At 55.6% G+C, this 19,760-nt stretch overlaps 5 protein-coding genes across 5 annotated transcripts; 3 read left to right on the forward strand and 2 right to left on the reverse strand.

The window, feature by feature from the left end:
* Positions 1-263: 263 nt before the first annotated feature.
* V2A60_006605 (uncharacterized protein) lies at positions 264-1,382 on the forward strand (the record flags this gene model as incomplete). The annotated part of the gene is made up of 1 exon (XM_083257899.1): positions 264-1,382. One exon carries the CDS (start codon positions 264-266, stop codon positions 1,380-1,382), a length of 1,119 nt encoding a protein of 372 aa, XP_083114025.1.
* Positions 1,383-5,667: 4,285 nt separating this feature from the next.
* V2A60_006606 (uncharacterized protein) lies at positions 5,668-9,936 on the forward strand (the record flags this gene model as incomplete). Its single annotated transcript, XM_083257900.1, has 2 exons — positions 5,668-6,327; positions 6,379-9,936. 2 exons carry the CDS (start codon positions 5,668-5,670, stop codon positions 9,934-9,936), a joined length of 4,218 nt encoding a protein of 1,405 aa, XP_083114026.1.
* Positions 9,937-10,837: 901 nt separating this feature from the next.
* Positions 10,838-12,262, reverse strand: V2A60_006607 (uncharacterized protein; the record flags this gene model as incomplete). The annotated part of the gene is made up of 1 exon (XM_083257901.1): positions 10,838-12,262. One exon carries the CDS (start codon positions 12,260-12,262, stop codon positions 10,838-10,840), a length of 1,425 nt encoding a protein of 474 aa, XP_083114027.1.
* Positions 12,263-13,382: 1,120 nt separating this feature from the next.
* Positions 13,383-14,183, forward strand: V2A60_006608 (uncharacterized protein; the record flags this gene model as incomplete). The annotated part of the gene is made up of 1 exon (XM_083257902.1): positions 13,383-14,183. The coding sequence occupies one exon, from the start codon at positions 13,383-13,385 to the stop codon at positions 14,181-14,183; it is 801 nt and encodes a 266-aa protein (XP_083114028.1).
* A 973-nt stretch (positions 14,184-15,156) lies between these two features.
* On the reverse strand, positions 15,157-16,746 carry V2A60_006609 (velvet factor-domain-containing protein; the record flags this gene model as incomplete). The annotated part of the gene is made up of 1 exon (XM_083257903.1): positions 15,157-16,746. One exon carries the CDS (start codon positions 16,744-16,746, stop codon positions 15,157-15,159), a length of 1,590 nt encoding a protein of 529 aa, XP_083114029.1.
* Between the last annotated feature and the right edge of the window lie 3,014 nt (positions 16,747-19,760).

Raw genomic sequence — 19,760 nt, forward strand, 5'->3', positions numbered from 1 at the left:
ACAAGCACAGCCTCCACATCACAGCCGCAACGCATCAGCGAGCAACGAGGTCACCTTCATCAAACAACATTCGTAGGATCACTGATACATTCATGACCTGTTTTTCAGCACAAAAGATCTGTCCTTAAGCGCTTTCAGCTCGGCCAGAACATCTGCTCGTAGGATCTTTGGCTCCCCGGCAAGCCCACCTTAGAGCTGCAGACAGCAACAGCAACCTCGTCTCAAACACACCCCAAGGCCACACAGGCCATCTTTGGCGCGAAATGGCATCCGAAAAGGCATCAGAAAAGGCGCTCCTGGCGCAGCCGGCGCAAGACCCCCAAGAGATGCCTACAGAGGCGTATCCCGCGTCTGACAACTACGCACCGCGCGCGAGCACCGGCGGCGTGCCCACATTGGAGGACCCTTTCAACTTCCCGACCGACGAGGCCCTGCCCGCCTACTCGGCGCACCCGAGCGACGCTTCAGCGCCGCCAACTTTTGCAGACGGCGCCGGCCCGAGCAGCAGCGTCTCGGCGTCGGCCGCTGTTTCATCTCCAACCCCTCCCGGCGCACCGGGCGCCGCGGCGCGTCCGCCGTCGTCGATGAAACCCATCGCCATCCCACAGGTGGTCCCCGACGCGTCCTCGCCGTTTCTTGGCGCCTACCCGCCGTGCCTGCTCGCGCGGGGCATCACGGAGCGGTCATGGCAAGCCTTCCTGGAAACCGTCTCGGCGTTCCTGACGGCCAAGGTCGGCGACCGAGCCGTGCGCCACGCCGGCGACATGGCCAAGCACCTCGCCTCGGACACGACGAACCTAGGCAAGAACATTGCCAACCACGGCAAGAGCCTGGGCAAGGACATTGCCAGGCACGCCAAGCGCGGCAACATTTTCGGGATCGCGGCGACGCTTGTCGCCGGCGCCGTCAGCCTGCCCGTCATGACGGCGCTCGGGGCCGTGGGCACCGTGACGCGGCTGCCCGGCGCGGCCGTCGGTGCCGTCACCCGCAAGCCCAAGACGCCGGCGGACCGGGTCAATGCGTACAACGCCGTCGCCAACGGCAAGTGGCTCCACCAGCGCGGCCTGCACGTCCAGCTGGTCGACACGCCGGGGCTCGCGCACGTGCTGGCGCTGCCGACGCCGCAGCTGCTGGCGATTGCGCGGTCGGGCAAGGCCGAGGGCAGCGCCGAGGGCATGCTGCGCGCGCTCGACATGCACATTGAGCCGCTCAGGGTGCCGGCCGAGTCGACGCTGGGACTGTCGGATAAGACGCTGTGGCTCGTGCTGGTGGAATTCGAACCCGAGGAGCTGGAGGCGGCGCTGGCTAGGGAGGAGGAGGAGAGGAAGACGGAGGAGGAGCTGGCGGAGGGGAGGCTTGGCAGAAGGAAACGAGAATACTAAGACGGATGCGAAGGGATTTAGATGGGGAGATGACGAGGCAACAGCATATCTTGTGAATACTCTTGGTTCTAAATATCCATGTTGGCCGCAGAGCATGGAGTGTCCGCGAGCATGCAAATTGCCGCGGCCATATCAGCTCGGTCTTGAGCCTCACGCGCTGCATGTGTTACAAACCCTGCGCGTGGAGCGGTGGGCGCGTGGCCGTTGCACAGTACATCAACAGTACGGGGCGCCTTTTCACGGCATACATGGCGGGACGACAATTGCAGCATGTAACCATGTTGACATCTTTCCTCGCGATGCTTGTCCACCGGTGTAAGCAGTCAGGAGCATCATGCAGCGCGGCACGAAGTCGAGACTAGCCGAGATGGCCGCTTTGAAATCGAAACCAGCCATCTCTACTCACAAAAGTTGACAACTCTCTCACATTGGTGGATGGGAGGGATCAACTACACTCTCACAAACGTTGAGTCCCTTCTGTCGGACAGCTACTTAAGTATCCCCGAAACACCCATGGTAGAGTTGGTCGGAAAGCTTGGCCGAAATAGTGGCCAGTTCGCGACGAGTCAGGTTCTACTCCGTGTTTTACGAAAACGGAGTGATTGATAATAGTATACTTTACTGGGAGGGGAGGAGGGGGTTTGGTTTCTATCGGTCGTGAGGCAGACGATATCTTCGGCCCGCCCTTGGTCATCGCAATCTCAGTTAATGAAGCCTGAAGCCTTGGCGAGCCATGGATGGTGCATAGATCACAGATGGGCGAAAAGTTATTAGAAAAAATGCTCGCGGGCAAGGATCCGATGTGTTTTGATGCCCCGCCTCCCATTACTATGATTTTTTAAAATTCATTGCCCTTTGTCATCTTTCGTTTTGCCATTCCTTTCTAAGTAGAGGATGAGTTGATTATCTATGAATTCAATTGGCCGTGAGTCGTGTAAACATAAATCTGCCCCCCTCCCCCCTCTGTGCATGACTGATGCGCACTTTCCACGATGCACCCGTTGTGTGACCTGTCAGGCATCGTCGCCGTCTTGGCGTCCCATGATGATAGAACAGAGCAGTTTGTGCGGTGTGCTGAAGAGAGACCGTTCAAGATGTAGGGAAACACAGAGGCGAGCAGATGCGCAGCCACAATGGGCGATGCAATGTTGCGTCCTTGTGTGTGTGTGTGTGTGTGTGTGTAGTGTTTGTTGATGTGTGTCTAGCAGATGCCCCAGCCAAGGACGCTGCAAGATTCGCAACGAGGCTAGTCGGCCGCGTTTTCTTGGCCAGGAAAAGCAATTCAAAGGGAATGAGGGCCGATTTACGGATCTGCAGGCTTCTCTATTCCGTCTTGTTTGCACCGTAGGTCGGAGTCGCGGGACGCTAGTGAACCAGACGGCAAGCTCTCGTCCGGTTCCATACAGACCAGGGGCTCGCCAAGGAACCATGAGGGAAATATGTATCAATGATTGATCATTTTCTTATCTATTGAAACCGCACCTGCGCCCGCCGCAAGAAGGATAGCCGGCCAGGTTGCAATTTTGGGCAGTGGTGTATATGGAGCCGCTAGTTGGAGGGATGGGGTCAATGGGCCATGGGTTAGGTATGAAAATGGAGTATTGATTAGGGGTCTTGCCATTGGTCTCGGCCTGGGCTCGAAAAGATTGGCTCGTTTTTATGGTTTCATTGTGGTTCTATCCGAAGTGCGTTGACCTTGGTGTGCACACACTCCGCAGGCAGGCGAGTGTACGGATACAGGCGCCAGGGTTCCGGTCTACTCAGTAGAGAGGATGATCTCGAGGAGCGGTCTTGAGACGACCAGCTATAAGACGCCATCGGGAGCGCAACTGGGGAAGCCCCAGTCACCATGCCACGGGCATCGTATCATCGATGCATTTATAAGGAGAAGAAAGACGGCATGGTTCCCGTTGCGCCATACGTAGATGGCTTGTGGTACGACGGTAGGACGGCAGCAAGGAGACTTGGCAGGATGGAAATAAGGGTAAGAACAGAGCCCTGTTTAACTTGTGGCAGCATAGGATAGGTAGGGATATTTGCTTTGTTCAGGTGGCATCCTGAGCAACATCATCGGGGTGAGCAAGAGTAGTTCTCATCATGGTGAACTGTACAGTTTCATGGTGTGCTGTACAGAATATCTGTAGAACGTACAGATTATCTACAGAATGTACAGATTATCTACAGAATGTACAGATTACTGAGTACACATGCATACCTATCTGACCAGGCTGCCAGGTAGGTAATTTAGTGGACGGTCTGGTAGGAAAACTCTGATGTACTGATACAGTGATACCCTGCCTGCCTGCCACCACACACACGCACATAGTGACTCCGCCACGGTGCGCAACCGAACCAGTCACAGAGCGCTCAAAATCCGTTGAGGAGGACGCGTCCTGCGACACGAGGCTCAAGAGTCAGTCATACATGGCCATGCCGCGAGTTCAACCTCGGAGGCATCGGGGGTCCCATCTGAAAGGACAGGTTGGCTTCTAGCACCGGAAGCAGAGCGAAGAGATTTAGAAGGGTCCGGCGTGCGCAAGCATGTTGTCGGGCTCGTGACGGAGAGCGACGCAATCGATGTGCCTGGAAGTCCCAGGAACCATTTTATCTCTTGTCCAGCACCAGGCACCATCCATCCCCAACAATTAAAGGCAAAAAAAAATCAAAAGAGGGTTAGGCGGATGCTAAAAGTTAGCTGGGCTGGGAAAAGCGGGCTCGGCGTCAGTCTTGTTGACCTGGACAGGAGGTACCGGCCTGCAAAGCCCGTTCTGTCCGCCTTAGCATGTGGAGACTGTCATGTGCCAGAGAGTCATGGCTACTGGCTCACGATTGGCCAGGTTGCTGGGAGTGGATAATAGCTTATGGCAATGGCACTGTGATGAACACGGTACAAATGCGTGGGTCACTGGGTGGCAGATACAGTGCGAGTGGTCTTTTGTCTACATCCCGTTCGGCAAGGTTGCAGTAATCAGTCCGGTACTTGCACCAAAAGTATCTGCTCAGTTTCCTGCCAGCCCGTTCTGTGTGGCAGCAAGCTGCAGTCTTTACACAGCTGCCTACTGGTACTGAGCAAGTACCTAACTTTCTACAGCGCCACGGTCGCGTCCCATGCTCCCTGTGAAGAAATGATAGCGCTGGACTCCGTACTCCGTAGAGTGCCCTGGATTTAACAAGGATGAATAAGGATGAATAGGTGAGTAGGTACTCCGTAGTGTATGTACCATTCGAGTTTCTACTAAACTTATCAACCTAGATAAGTAAGTAAGGCAGTTGGGCGGTTCCTGGCCCTTTACCTATCAGTAAGTACTTGCTTTATGCAGGGAGTTCACTTCTTACCCAGTACATGGCCACCACCACCACCACCAGCTTGGGCCGTGGACTGTTGCCAGCCAAACGCCGCTCCAAAATTTCCGTCCAGTGCCCACCACCCCCTGCCTGCAGCACTGCCTGCAGCACCTCCATCCAGTATTGGTGCGCCGCCCAGCAAATTCCACAGCCAGCCAGCCCTCTCTCTTTCTCTCTCTCACTCTTCCTCCGCTCTTCAACGTGAACGGGTCCCGCCCCAAAGGCCTCTCTGTCCCTCTCCCTCTATCTCTCTCCATTCGCCCATTCCCGTCGCCGCCTCTCCCGCTCAACATATTCCAACCCTTCGTCACCGTTAACCAACGGTCGCTTGCTCGTCGACCTTGCCAACAGCGTCGCAGCTCTTCTTCTGACCAGAGGCCACCTGGTACATTCCGGTGGGCCCGCTTCGGTCGCTTCGCGCACACTCGGGACCCGGTCGATTGGCTTCCCTGCCTGCCATCCTACTGAGTACCAGTACCGCCGCTTTTTTTCCTTGAACCTGGGCGGCTGGCCCTGTCAATTTGCTACCGACGACTTTTCCACGACCAACCCGCCCCTGACTCTACTCTTGCGCTTCCCCTCAGACGCGGTCGATACGCCACTTCTAAAGTCTCTGTTGTTACCCGTATGACGATGCTTCCGTCGATATCTGCGTCTTGTTCCATATTCACTTAGTCGACCGCCACCCTATTGCGCTATCGGCATCCGACACCAAAACCTACCTGCATACCACTACTCCCCTCACTAAATATCGGACCCCTGTGTCTCGCCCAACCATCTGGTCGACACCGCCGCCAGACTGGTTTTTTCCCTACATCTCTCCAGCCCTCACCCACGTCGTCGCCTCCAGCCATTGCGAATTTCCCGCGAGATCTAAGCAGCAATCCACGAACCCCGCGTGCAGCGGACACGCACCGCCGCCGCCCACGCTCTCCCGGTCATGACATCGGCTGGTGGCCCTGGCGCCGGCAGCCCTCTGATTGCGGGAGCCCTCACGTCCAGCGGCGAATTTCACGACTTTTCCGACGATGACATCGGAGGCAACAACCTCTTCGACTTTTCCAACAGCCCCGACACCCTACAGAGCCTCGACGCCATCAGCACCTCCAAAGACCACGACACCTTCCTCAACCCCCAGCAACTGGCTGTCGGCCCCTTCCCCGACTCGCCCAACGGCTCCTCTCAGGACTCCTCGTCCGAATCCGCCGAGCCCTCCAAGAGGCCCGCCGGTTCCACGCCCGCAAAGACGCCCGCTACCTCGGCGGGGGATGCCAGTATGGACGACGACGGCTCTCACATGAATATGGACTGGGGGAGCACCAACCTTGCCCATTTTGATGAGGATGACAGTACTTTCAACTTCGGCACCGCCACTGCTCAGCCTGATATGAACGGGTTCTATGGCTTCCCCGAACAAGACGATAGCTTCATGGACCAGTCGTTCGACTTCGAGAGCGCATCTAGTAGTCCCGATGCTCTCTCCACGGGTCCCGTAACAATGGCCTCGCCTGGCATGCCGACCATCAAATCGGCAAGCCCCAATAAGAATAAGAACGTGCCCGTCAAGCCGAAAACTCAAGCACACAAGAAGAAGGCTTCCGTAAGTCTACCAATTCCACATCTATCATCGCACAGCTGCTAACCTCGTTAGACCCACTCCGCATCGTCGTCACAAAATGGTATCAAGCGATCAATCTCTCGAGAAGTCTCACCCATGTCGACCTTGGTCGCCAGCCACAACGCCTCTCCCGCCACGGTTTTTGTTAACTCGCCACCTACCAATGTCAAGGCCGAGTTCTTTCAAATGATGGGCCAGGGCGGCATGTGGCCTACCAAGGCTGACATGCAAGCTGTCGCGACTTCGGATGGCGTCTCCTCCCCAGCTTCATTCGTTCCCAACAACATGGCTCAGGCCAGGCAGATAGCCCAGCAGATGGCCATGTTCAGCCCTCCTCCATTCAACTTTACTGGCTACGAGCTTCGTATTCTGCCAACACCGTTGAAATCCCGAGTCGAGACGCAAATCCCCATCAAAATGACGCTCTCTCCGCTTCCTCCGGGGGTAACCAAACTACACCTCCCTGCACATACAATATCCAAACCAAAGCTGCTAGCAAAGCCGACGCCAGAGCCATCTCCCGATACGCTCGTCCTTCATGTCAGTCTAGTCTGCACCAGTGCAATGGAGAACCTCGACTGGAAGAAGAGGGCTCTCGAGAGGGCCAGGACACAGCCGCAGGGCAGCTTGCCTGATCTGGATGACGAAGAGAACTCTCCCCAGAATGGTGGCGAGGTTCGCATATGTGCCGGCTGTATCACTCGAGAGCGAAAGAGGGCGGCCAGGAAGAAGATCAAGAAGCCCGAAGAGGAAAAGGTCTGGAGTCAGGACGAAGAGCGCCGTGTCATTGTCTTCAATACTCAGGAAATTAAGGAGTGGCAACCCATGAGTGGCATGCTTGACTCCAATGGACGCCCGGAACCGGTTGTATCAAATCGCACCATGCAAATCGATGCACCCATGCGAATTGCTTGCTACTGCCGTCATCACGGGGAGAAGATGGGCTTCAATGTCATCTTCACGATTAAGGATCATCAAGAGCGTGTCATTGCGCAGGCCATGTCTAATCCAATCATGATCACTGACGACCACAAGACACATCCCATGGCTCAACTTACAGCGCAGCCTCCAATGTCCGACACAGTTAGCTCGTCATCCATTCCCCTCGCTGTCGCTACGGGCACTGATGTCAACGGCATGATAGCCCCCATGGCCAACGGTAACTTCAGGATGTCTCAAGCTGGAAGCGATGTATCGTCTATGCAGAATGGCTATGCGAGCTCAAACTCAGGCAAAACGACGCCAACTATGGGCACAGCGACCGTACCCGCTCGCCCGCACTCAAGGCCTGGCTCTCCAAGCCAAGGGCACCCAGTGCCAAAAAGAAGAAAAGCGAGCAACTCACGAGTACCAAATGGTTTGGAAATGACCCGACTCGATACCTCTCCACAGCCCACACAGTCTATGGCCAGCCAAAGATCGAGTGCCACCTCACCATTCAGCCCCCCTACTGCTTTCCAGCAAGCTGAACACCTATTCGGGGCGCCGAATGGCCAATTTCCTTTAACCACTGGTCCTCCAACCCCCAACAGCAATAACGACCAAGCGTCATTCTTCGCCAATAACCGCTCTGCCAGCATGGACAACCTTGCCATGGCCAACATGTACTCGGCTCCCACCTCGAGCCACGCGAGCCGTGCCCCCAGCCCCAACGGACTCCGCACAAGCGCTCAGCAAAACCAATTCGCTGCGCTGGCTAACAGTCTGTTTGCTCCTGTCGGCGCTCCTCGTGCTGCGCCGGTCATTCACAAAATTATTCCAAACGAGGGACCTAAAGTTGGTGGTATCGAGGTCACTGTCCTGGGTGCCGCTTTTTTCCAAGGTCTTGAGGTCTGGTTTGGCGACCAACGAGCTACTACAACCACTTTCTGGGGCGAATCGTCTCTTGTTTGCCTACTGCCTCCGTCGCCTGTATCTGGAACAGTCCCAGTGACTTTCAAGCTGCAGGGTGTTCCGCCTCAGAACTTTCCCATGGCTAAACAACCACCAACCTTCAAATATATTGACGACAACGAAGACAAGCTGATTAGAACAGCTCTTTCTGTCCTAGGTCAGAAGATGTCTGGTCAGATGGTGGACGTCAGTGACTTGGCACGAAGGATTCTGAACGACGGTAGCAGCTCCGGTGGCTGGACTGGAGGTCCTTCTGCCAACGGCCCTCAATTTAACCACGCCTCCCACGAGCATCTCGAGTCACAGCTGCTCAAGGTCTTAGATCTCATCGACTTAGATGACAGCGCCCACAGGACCAAGCTTGACCTCAAAAGATCTACCGGTCATACCATGCTCCATCTTGCTTGCTCTCTTGGCTACCATCGTTTTGTAGCTGCTTTGCTGGCACGCGGAGCCAACCCAGACGCTCGTGACAAGGGAGGATTCACTGCTTTACACATGGCTTCCATCCAGAGCCACTCGGAGATTGTCCGACGACTGATCATTGGCGGTGCTGACCCGACCATCCGCAGCTTGTCTGGCCTCACTGCCACTGATGTTGCACAGTCTCGCGCTGTTGTTCGTGCTATTCGTCACTCAGAGCGCCACGCTCGCTCCCGAAGTAGCGGCGGCTCCGTGCACAGCCGTACCAGCAGCTCTACCTCCATCAGATCGCTGTGGGAACCTCTTACTCGAGCAAACACTCACGACGGGCCGATCTCCATTGCCTCGGGCGAAGAGAGTCCCGAATATACATCAGGCGATTTTGAAGATGAAGACCCTGACGAGAACAGCTACCTCAGCATGAGACGTGCCAGCGAGATTGTTGCCGACAAGGACCGCTCCGCAGAAAATGTCGACGCTGAGATTACCGATGCCTCGGCCCCGACGGCTATGGCCGCGGCATTGAAAGAGCAGTTCCAGCAGCAAGTTCATCAGCTGCAGCAGACCATGGCTATGCATTTCCAGAACCTGGCTCACATTCCGCAGCTTCCACAAATGCCCGGTATGCCTGTGCTACCAGACTATCAAGGCTACCTCCAGCGCATGCAGCAGTACGTACCCGGCATGTCGGGCACAAGACCTGGCTCTGCTGGTGAGAACTCGCCAAAGGTGGACGGCAGATGGTGGGATCTGTCTTCATACATGGGAGGCGCTGCGGCAGCGCCCGCTCCGCCCCCAGCGTACGAGGATATCTTCCCTTCCAAGGATCTCGAGGAGAAGCAACGCGCTGCTGCGGAGGCTGCCTGCGAAGCCGAGGCCGACATGAAATGTGCCGCTCTGTACGATCAGCCCAAAACAAGGCTAAAGAAGAGGTCGACGAGAACCAAGTCTGCGGTGGCTGCCGTGACTACAGAAGGCTCCGATACTGACGTTCCCAGTGTTCTCAAGATTGGACGCAAGAACGCCATTACCAAAGAACAGCAAGATCAATTCCTGCGGGCCAGGGAACAGAAGCTGAAGAGGCTCAGCAACGATCGCAAGCTCTTCTTTGTCTGGATTCCGTTGCTCCTAGTCATGATCTGCGCGATGCTTTACAGCTACTTTCCAAAACTGTTCCCGTTCCTGTTCGAGTCGGCCAAGGCTGTGGTTCAGCTCGGACATGCCCGCGCCACGCGCTACTTGCAGAATAGACAAGGGCGCCTCGTGGCACCTTGACGGGGTTTGCTATACTCCTTTTTACAACAAGGCCATTGACTAAATGGCAGGCTTCTATATATCATTATTTTTCTCTTTATTTGAATGATGGATCCAAAGGCGCTTTCTTCACTTCCAGCCATGCGTAGGTGTTGGGACTGTTTCTATATCTTGTTACCAAAATGTTTTCATTGCGTCTGTTTTACGACTCGTGTGCGTCTGGCTTGATTTAACGGGATAAATACGCCGTTTTGGCCGCACTATTCTAGAGGGATCTTTTTGTGTGTGTTTTCTTTTCTCCTACTCTCTTTCGTTTCAAACGTCAGCTTTTCAAAACAAGCTGACTGGTCGTGGGAAAATGGGGTATGGAAAAGGACGGTTTCCAAGGCTCAACTGTGGACTTTTTTTTTTCCTTTTTCCCTGCGGCAACATGTTCTCCTTCCTCGGTCGAGGAATTCTGGTTCGTCTTCATTTGCGGGGTTGGTATTCGGTCATGGGAAACTGTGTTGTTCTGTCTCATTATTAGGTAGATATACATGTATTAATGCCAGTATCCGATGATGCTGTTACTTGACTTGATCGGCGCAACACATGTGCACACGTTTATTTATTTGGCGAGGAGGATCAGATGTTATTGTTATCAAGTAGCATGCATGGCCGTGTCATATTTATTAAGTACCGGTGGTCATCTCCTCTGTCGCAAGTGCGAAAGGAGGGTCTGTCATATATATACATGATCATAAAATCGTTACCGAAAATCCCGTGTCCAGATGTCCCATCCTAGAGATACCAAAACAAAAAAAAACCATGGATCTCCCAACTGTATCATAGAACCTCGTGCCGTCCAGAAAATGTTTTGCCAACATCACAAGACTCCAGCGAAAAAAAAAGGCCCTGTGCAACTGCCGCCGCCGCCGCCGCCTCAACGAACCCGAAGACCCCTCCACGGGCCATTGTTCTCCCTGTCCTCACCGTACGTGAACCGGACGGGAATGGACGGCACGCTCGGGATGCCGCGCCCCTCGTCGGGCACCACGCGCATGGAGCGGTGCTCCTCGGCCGCCCGCCCGCGAAGCACACGCGCACTCCCGCCGCCGTCGCTAACGTGGCGGGGACGCGCAGCTTGTTGTTGTTGTTGCTGCTGCTGCTGATTCTGATACTGCTGCTGAGGGCGGCGTTTCTGAAGCTTGTTGGTGGCCGCGGGGAGGATGGAGTGCGAGGTGGAGAGGCTTCGCCGAGAGGCCGAGGCCGAGGAGGAGCGGACCTTGGGCACGAAGAGGCTGTCGCGGGAGCCGAGGCGACGGAGACGCTTCTTGGGCTGCTTGTCTGGTTGCACGGTGTTGGGGTGCGGCGGCGCCTGGTTCTCCTTGTCGCGGATGCGGGCATCGTTCTCGTCGTCGTCTTCCGAGTCTTCCTGGGCGCTCTCGTCAGAGTCGGCGTCATGCCGGGCTGTGCGCTTGGTGCCGCGCGAGGACATGCTCCCGGGGGATTGCACCATCGCCGTCAGCAGCTCCTGGCGCGGCGTGGCGAGCGGCCACTGGGGCGGCGGCGACGACGCTTGCCGCTGCTGGCGGAAATGCGAGGTGGTCGGCCTCCGCACGCCGGCCTCCGAGGCGGGAAGGCTGGTGCCTGGCGCCGGGGAGGGCCGTGCGAGTCCCTGACGGTTCGAGGGGATGGCGTGCGAATGGAAGAAGCCCCCGGCCATGAGCTGCTGGTAGCTCGCGAGAACCTCCTCCCTCGACGGCCGCGCCGACTGGAAGCCGGTGAACTGAAAATCGGCGGCTGTAGAAGGTATGTCGACGGGAGCTGCATGCGCCGCTGGGGCGGCGAGCCGGCCGCGCGTGCGCGAGGCGGGCGGGCCTTCGCGCTCCGAAAGGTCCGTGTAGATGGTTATGGGCTCCGCGTTCGCGGCTGTCACGGCCGTCGTCGTCGTCGCCGCGGAAATGGCCGTCGCAGGCGTCGCCGCAGGCTTTTTGGAATCGCCGTTGTCGTCCTTGCGCAGGCGCAGCTTGCCGCGCACGCCCTCCCAGACTTGCCCAAAGAGACGGCTGCCTGCCTTGCGGGACCAAGTCTGAGAGAAGCTGCCGCCGAGGCCGCCGCCGCCGCCGCCACTGCCGCTGCTGCTGGTTGTAGTGCTGCCAGTGTCGTGGCTGAATCGAGGGTAGCCGCCGAAGCTGTAACTAGATGCGAGAGGCACAGGCTGCTCGAGGGCGGCCAGGGCGTCCGGCCCGAGGAAGCGGACGGGAGGCGCGGCCGAGGTGCGGTCGTTCATGGAGCCCTCGCAGAAGCGACTGCGGCTCTGGAGGTGAGCGAGGGATGGGTTCTTGACAGGATTAGGACCGCCCATGATGATATTGTTATTGTTGTTAGGAAGCCGTGGGCCGGTAGAATTGGGTGATTATGATGTGAAAAAACCAAGTAGAAGGGTGTTTTCTCAACCGAGATCGTGCCCGGAAAATAAAGAAGTGGCTTGCTTAGGTGAATGGAATGCGACCAAACGGCTCCGGCCGCTAGGGAGGAAAAGATGCAACGCTAGCGAACGGGGAGAATTGGAAGAATTAGAGAACGCAAGACGCCAATGGAGATGGGAATAAGCTTGGGATTAAAACCTCGTTCTGTTTTCTTTTATTTTGAGGTGGCTTGCCATGGTGTGAGTTTCCCCGTCTTGTAGTTTGACAGAGACGGAGGTACGTGTCAGTGGGGACAAGGGTCCTTATTGTTGACTTTGGGCATTGGGCGCTCACCACGGCAACGCCTGCAGGGAGGGGGGACTTGCGCGACAACGCAATATGCATGCGGCGTGTGTTCATACGGCGTCGCATAAATAATAAAGACGCAAATGCTCTCAGTATGCATAAAAACCCCAAGCTTTTCTAAAAGCACTCTTAAATGACTTGTTTCTTCGAGAGAGCCGGCAATTCTCATCGGAAGTTTGCAGGAAAAAAATAACAAAAGTAGCCTGGACCAGTTGTCCATCACTAAGTAGCCAAAGCCATGATGGCAGGTGGAACATCGGGCCGTAGATTCTCGACATGCAAATACTTTGCAATCGCCGCGTCTTTATTTCTTTATCGGTATCGCGCGAAAGACAGCATGCGCAACTGTAATCTGTCTTTTTCGTGTGCACGTACATCTTGACCGGACTGTTAGGCTGCCATCTGGCACCCCAACAGGCAACCGTTTGCACGATTTGGACTTGTAAGCTGCCAAGGCCGTCCACCGTTATCATCATCCTCGGAGCCTCATTCAAAAAGGGGAGCTGCAGCGGCAAAGTTTAAATTCTCATCAACCGCTTCTAATAGAAATTTCAACTATATTCGATTTTCTTCCCTCGCTCTCTCAACCCCTGTCACATTCGACTTCACAGGGGTCCAACTTCAGTCCCCCCCTTCCCCCCGCATTCTTAACGGTTCCTTCGCTTCCCCGCCCTCGCTTCAGTCCTTTGGTCCCGTGTGTGTCGAAAAATCATGCCAGAACCTGCCAAGCTCTCCATCCACCTCCTGTGCATGCACGGCAAGGACCGCGACGCCTACCTGCGCGCTGCGGGCGCCGGGTCCGCTTCCGGCGGCCCGCCGCCGTTCGCGCGCGACGTCACGATCCACGAGTGCGCCCTCGCGCAGCTCCCGGCGTCGGTGCGGTTCGACGCCGTCGTCTCGCCCGCCAACTCGTACGGCCGCCTCGACGGCGCCTTTGACGACGCCCTCTCGCGCGCGCTCTCGCCCGCCGACGACTACCTCGCGCTCACGCGCGCCGCCCAGGCCGTCCTCTACCGCGAGCACCGCGGCTGGGCCAACCCGGGCTCGTGCACGCGCGTGGCCCTGCCGCCCGCCTTCGCCGCCCGCTCCCGCAACGTCTGGGGCGTCCGCCACCTGCTCCTGTGCCCGACCATGCGCGTCCCGGACGACGTCACATGGGACAGGGAGATTGTGTACCAGTGCGTATGGAACATGCTGTGCGCCATTGACAGGCACAATCGGGAGGTGGCGGGCCGGCGCCCCGGCGGCAGCAGCCACGGCGGCGGCGGCGAGGGCACCGGCGACGAAGACGATGACGCGATCCGTTCGGTGCTCATGACACCCCTGGCGACGGGCGTGGGGCGCGTCAGCGAGGACGTGTGGGCGGCGCAGCTGCTGCTCGCCCTCCGGCACTTTGACCTGGCTGTGAGGAACCCAGACGAATTTGCCGCGCTGGACGTCGACAGGATCTTGACGCTGGATAGCGAGATCCAAGCAACCTACGAGGTCAATCTACGCAATGGCAGGACGTAGTGCAGGAACAACAACTTGAAGCGTTTGCGTTGGCCGCAAACGAATGAACGGGAAGTTTGTAAGTTTCATTTTCTTTTCAGCAAAAGAGAATGAATACTGCTGCCAAAAATTATAGGCAAAACCTCCGTCACTAGATATATACACCTTTCCTTTGTACATGTACATGAAAACCACTGTTATATATGTTGCAGATGAGATTGCTGTGTACATGGAAAATGCATCTAAAAATGAGAAAAGGTGAAATCCTTCTATCAGAAAAAGCAGTAGAAAGACAATGTATCCAACCCGAGACCATTGCTCAGAAAAGAGTTGTTCCGCTAATTGAAAAAGAAAAATCCTTCCGAATTGTGTCATCCGAGATAAAACCCCTTTGCTTCCCAAAAGTGCGTTCAAAAAAATTATATAGCAAGCTTGTTGCTTGCCCAAGAAAGAAAATTTCCTCTAGTGAGTGTCTTCGCCATCACAAAAGAAAAATAGTACGATGCATATAGATGAGGAAAGTTTGTTTGGGGTTGCATGGCCGTGGCCTTTCCCGCTGCTGAATATCGTACAACTTGGGTTTAAAGAAAAAAGTAACCGAAAGAACGCCGTGGCCCACGCCATAACCCGTGTGAGATAATAAGGAGAAGAAATTCGTTGATGAACAGCGGGGGTGGCTTGCTCAAAGCCGCAGATGCGAAAGAGGTGTGGTGTCGTCAAGTCGCTAAACAAAGTATCCACAGCCAAATGGTAATAAAAAGCAATGTAGTTGTTCCGGTCCCATGTCCGTAATTCGCTATTACACGACGCCAATAAAAACAAGAATTTTGTAATTGTGGGGAATTTGAGTGATCGATGGTAGTCGGCACGCAATCATATAGGAGTCTGCACGGTTGCATGTGCAGGTGGAATAGAAGGAAGTGTCGCGTTACACAGTCCAGGGCAGTAGCAGGCAAGGCAATTGTTCGAGCTGTAGGCGTGGCGGGGGCATCGTTTATTGGCAAGAGTTGAAACGAACGTAGCCAATCTCGCCGTCAGCTCTTGAATACATGCATTGATCAGGCTCGGAATGATGTCGCAAGTTGTTCTTATAGTGTAAATCGACTTGGCGCTGGCCGTTATGCAACGAGGATGAAGTTTGACGGAAAACGGTCTCGTGTTTGCGCTTCCCACCAGTGGGAATATTTGGCAGGCGAGGAGGCGGCTCTGTTTGGGCTTCGATGGGTGGAAGAGGAGACATGAGCGATGCGATCTTGAGCGGTGCATGTGACGGTGACGGATGAGGAAGCAAAGGCCGCCGAGGGTGACAAGTTGGCGTGGGCGGGTGAGGAGCAACGTATGAACTGCGTCTGGAGTGGTGATCGCCAGACGAGAACGAGGACGGCGATGGCGGGATGTAACTGAGGCTGGGTCTCGGTTCGTAGGCGTCGAGTTTGATGGACAGCGCGGGCGATGGACACGGACGAGGTGTAACGGAGTGGCTGTGAGAACGGTCCGGCTCCGGGTACGGCGGCGTCGGGTTGGCGTGTTGCGGTCCAGCAGAAGCTGGCATATGGCTCGACCGTGGCCGCGGTGCGATGGGGTGATGGTTTGTAGGAGGCAGAGAGGAAGGCGCGTGTGCCTGTGGCGGTACTTCGCTTCCAAAGGAAAGATGACGTGCCGGCGGAGCAGTGTGTTCGTAGGAGGGTGGATGAGAGACGACGGGTGGGTGAGAGGCGTGAGAGAGTGAGTCGGCAGCTGAGGGACGTCGCTCGGGCTCGATCGGATAGCGACGGCGGTGTTCGCTGGAGTTGCTGAGAGATCTGTGGCGAGAATTGGGATTGCCGTTACTAGGGGGAGGCGGGGGCTTGCGATAGGCCTCCTCTCTGGCGTCTTGGCTGGTAGCAGCGGGTTTGGCATCGCGCTTCCTCATGCGTACATCACGTCGAATGCGAACTCGGCAGCCTTGGTCAGCAACAATCTTGCTGAGAGTTGTACTCTCCATCAGGCCAGGAAACTTCTTGGCACTGAAGACGTTGAAGGGAACTGTCTTGATCTCCATGCGCCAATCGACACCGGGGGGCATATCCGAGGTTGGTTCAAGATCGAAGTCCTTTTCTTCCTTTGTGGTCTCGAATAGACTAAATGAGAGGCGGAAGTAGCCTTCGTGGCGGACAGAAAGATCGGGAAAGATGAAGTAGCCGGCCTCGTGGGGTCTGTCCAGGTAGGGCATACCGGCGGCAGGAACACCAGTGAGAATGGGAGGATTGAGGGTGGCAGGTGTCTGGACGCGGCCGTGAGCCATGGGACGGGCTTGCTCGAGGCTGGCGTAGAGGAAGAAGTTGGCATTGTAGTCGAAGGTAATGTCCTTGCCCTCCTCGGCAGTAGGACCTTCAAGAATTCGAAGCTCAACGACAGGCGGAGGATCCACGGGACGGCGGTCGCTGTTGGCCTTCATGCCGGCGCCACATGCTCGGGCGCGTTCAGGCTGCTGAAGCACTGTCAATTCGTACCATAGACTGCGGTTTTCTCTGGTTATGCGATGTATGCGTTGACAGTTTTCCTTGGACGCCAGAGTCGACGACTTTGGAACGGCAGACGCCATGGCGGAGAAACGAGAAGAGAACGAATTGGAGAGATAAAGACCGGTGAAAGGGCCCGGTTACGGGCTTCAGAAGAGTTAGCGATGGCGTAGGACAGGCATGTATATTGAACTGGGCGAGGCGAGGTCAGGCAAGGACTTAACACGGCGTGAAGGACGTGTTGAGTGGCAGGGTGGTGGGCGACTTGGATAGAAATGTCGGCAAGATATTGAGGACTGGGTGCTCACCTGCGGGTGTGATGAAGACCACGGCCGATGTCTGCTCTGGCGAAACGCGGCTGGACAACGGAAACGGCAGCAACGTTGAGTTGCAAAAAGCAAGCTGAACCAAGCAGCGAGTGAAGTGACAGTGACAAGGCGAGTGCGACGGAAGAGACGTGTGTGGAAGGGCGAGACGAAGAAAAAGCAAAAAAAAAAGAAAAAGAAACGAAAAAGAAAAAAGAAAGAAAAAAAAAAGGCAGATATAAGAGCACGGGAAGAGAGGGAGGAGGGAGGGAAAGAGAGGCCAATGTTGCAGGGCACCACGTCAAGAAGAGATAACGGTGAGAAGACCCCTAGGCCAAGGCAAGGCGGGAGAGGCGTTGCAACCAATGATGGAGGAGATAGGAAGAGGTGATCGTGAGCGAGTGCAGCCGAGAAGCTGTAGTGGCGAGCACAGCGAGGGCGTCAGAGTAAGAGAATGCGCGCGTGTGTGTATGAGCGAGAGAGTGACAGTTGAGCGGGAAGAGAATCGAGGCAGCGTGAGACTGGGGAAATGCCGTGGTACAGAGTGGTACCTGAGGTGGTTCGGTTGGTGTGCGTGGTGTGCGTGGTGTGCGCGGTGGTGGTACAGGCCTCGCTCGGGTAGGGTGAGGCCAGGAGAGGACAAGCAGTGGCAGACAAGCAGCGGCGAGGTGGCGGCCTGCACAGGACGAAAAGCAGGATCCTGTCACTTGCTACGGCGTACGGAGTACAGGTCCTTAGCTTCGAATGGCTAGCAACGGTACTTTGCCGCGAGCACAGCACGGGGGAGGTCGAGGTGTACGGGTTGTTGAGAAGTGATAAAAAAAATCGAGACGGGTGATGGACGGTTGGCAGTCATGAGTGGTGTGAGTATGCAGGCAAGGCAAGGCCCCAGAGTGTCGGGATTCCCAGCGCTCTGGACAGGACGATTGGGCGATTGGGGGGGGGGGGGGGCAACAGAGGAAGGAGGGGAGGGGGGCCCGAGAGTCTGGAAAGTGGGTTGGAGAAGGGGGGGGCTTTAGTTCTCGGGGCAGGTACGGATACGTGCTGGTACAATAGCCCGGGCTAATTTTTGCCTTTTCTCGTTCTCTTTAATTTTTTTTTTATTTTTTTTTCTACTTTTTTTCCTCGGTTTTGATTTTCCTATATTATTATTTTTTGCTCCGTACTGGACATGTGGGGCTCCAGCTGAGCCACATCATCCTGGTCAGGATCCACACACACCGCCATCCAGCAGGGTGCAATGGGACGGCTGGCCAGTTGCCCGCTGCCTTGTCCCCAGTGGATCATGCTTGGGACGGGTATCGCCTGAAGAAGACGCTAGAGAGAGGGCGGGCGCCGTGGGGATGAGCGAGGCCTCGGGGACTGTCTTCTACGCTAGTGGTATGTTGGCAACTGCGTGCAAACGGCACTAACCAGCTCAGTCGCCCAATCCAATTCATGAATGCCCAGTAGATGCCTACCTACGTCTATCATACGCACGTCTTCGCCATGGTACCAGTCCAAGTTTATTGATAACATGATGCCATGTTGCCATGTTCATCTACTTAGTACTCGGTCATCTGTCCAGTCAGCCCGTCTTCCATAGGGACGACATTTACCCCATTTCCGCCCCGCCCCCCGTTCATACTCATCACCCACACCCTAAGTACCTATAGACCATAGTCCCCTTTGAATATCCTCATATAACCCTCCGCGGAGATGCTACCGGCTTTGTCGTAGCTTTCTTTTCGCTCACTGGCTTTCAAGGGCCCCAGCCGTTGTCTCAATGTGCTGATAGGGGCTGGGTGCGTGCACAAAGTCGATGAGATGCGGTGGCGTCGACAAGGGTTGGATTTTTCTTTTTAATGAACGTGCAGTTCATTTATTAGTACTCCGTACGGAGTACGTACTTTATTATTTCATGTCACATTCCCTCTCTTTTGTGCGCTTGTATGGGTGTCAAGGTGTGTTATTTTGCCTAGGTGCAGCTGGCTTGCAGCTGGCTTGCAGTCGGCTTGGGGGTCGACCTCGCTGCTGGGACAGATTACAGATTCCCTGTATCGAGTACAGAGGCAAGAGGGTCAGCGGTTACGTCCTGACCACTTAGCACCTGCCTTACCAAGGCTCTTTCTGAGTACAGGCTACCTCACTACTTACGGGCTACCAGTACAGCGCACATTGCCTCTAACTCGTTCCTGTTCCCAGCCTATGCCGACGCTGTCTATTCTACCCTATGCCTCACAAGATTTAAGCAGCCCCTCCCCTTCCCCCCCCAGAACCAGTCCATTGGGCCGGTAACCAGTCAGTCACCATATGTTAATCACTATTAATTAACCCGTATTTTTTTTTTCTTTCTTGTGTTTCTTGTCGCTCAATCTGCGGTGCCTGGCCCAATACACAGGCCCAACAGCCCCAGCTCTCGACACACAGACAATGGACCGGCCCCCAAGCCAAGAATAAGTTTTATCCAGTGCCGGGAAATGAACAGTTTCATCAGAGCGACCATTTATAAAAAAACCGCCCCAGTGCCCCAAGCCACCCCCAGCTAGTTTGCTGTTTAGTGCCGTCCGAGACACTATCCTCCTCCCCGGCTCCGACCAGGTCAGCGACGATTGCACCAAGGCTACCGAGGTCGGCCGAGAGAGGGACAGCCAGACTCGAGCAGCCTTGACTGAGCATTGGCTTGAACAAGCTCATGTCAATCAGCACAGGTATTATACTGTATGAGAGAAAAAGCAACATCGAGAAAGAAAATAGGGGCGAAAAGCAAAGAAAGGAAACAAAAACGGTCTTCTCTTTCTCAAGGCCTGGAA

This window comes from Cordyceps javanica, chromosome 4 (assembly GCF_051103115.1).
Source record: "Cordyceps javanica chromosome 4, complete sequence".
In the NCBI taxonomy this organism is placed as follows: domain Eukaryota; kingdom Fungi; phylum Ascomycota; class Sordariomycetes; order Hypocreales; family Cordycipitaceae; genus Cordyceps; species Cordyceps javanica.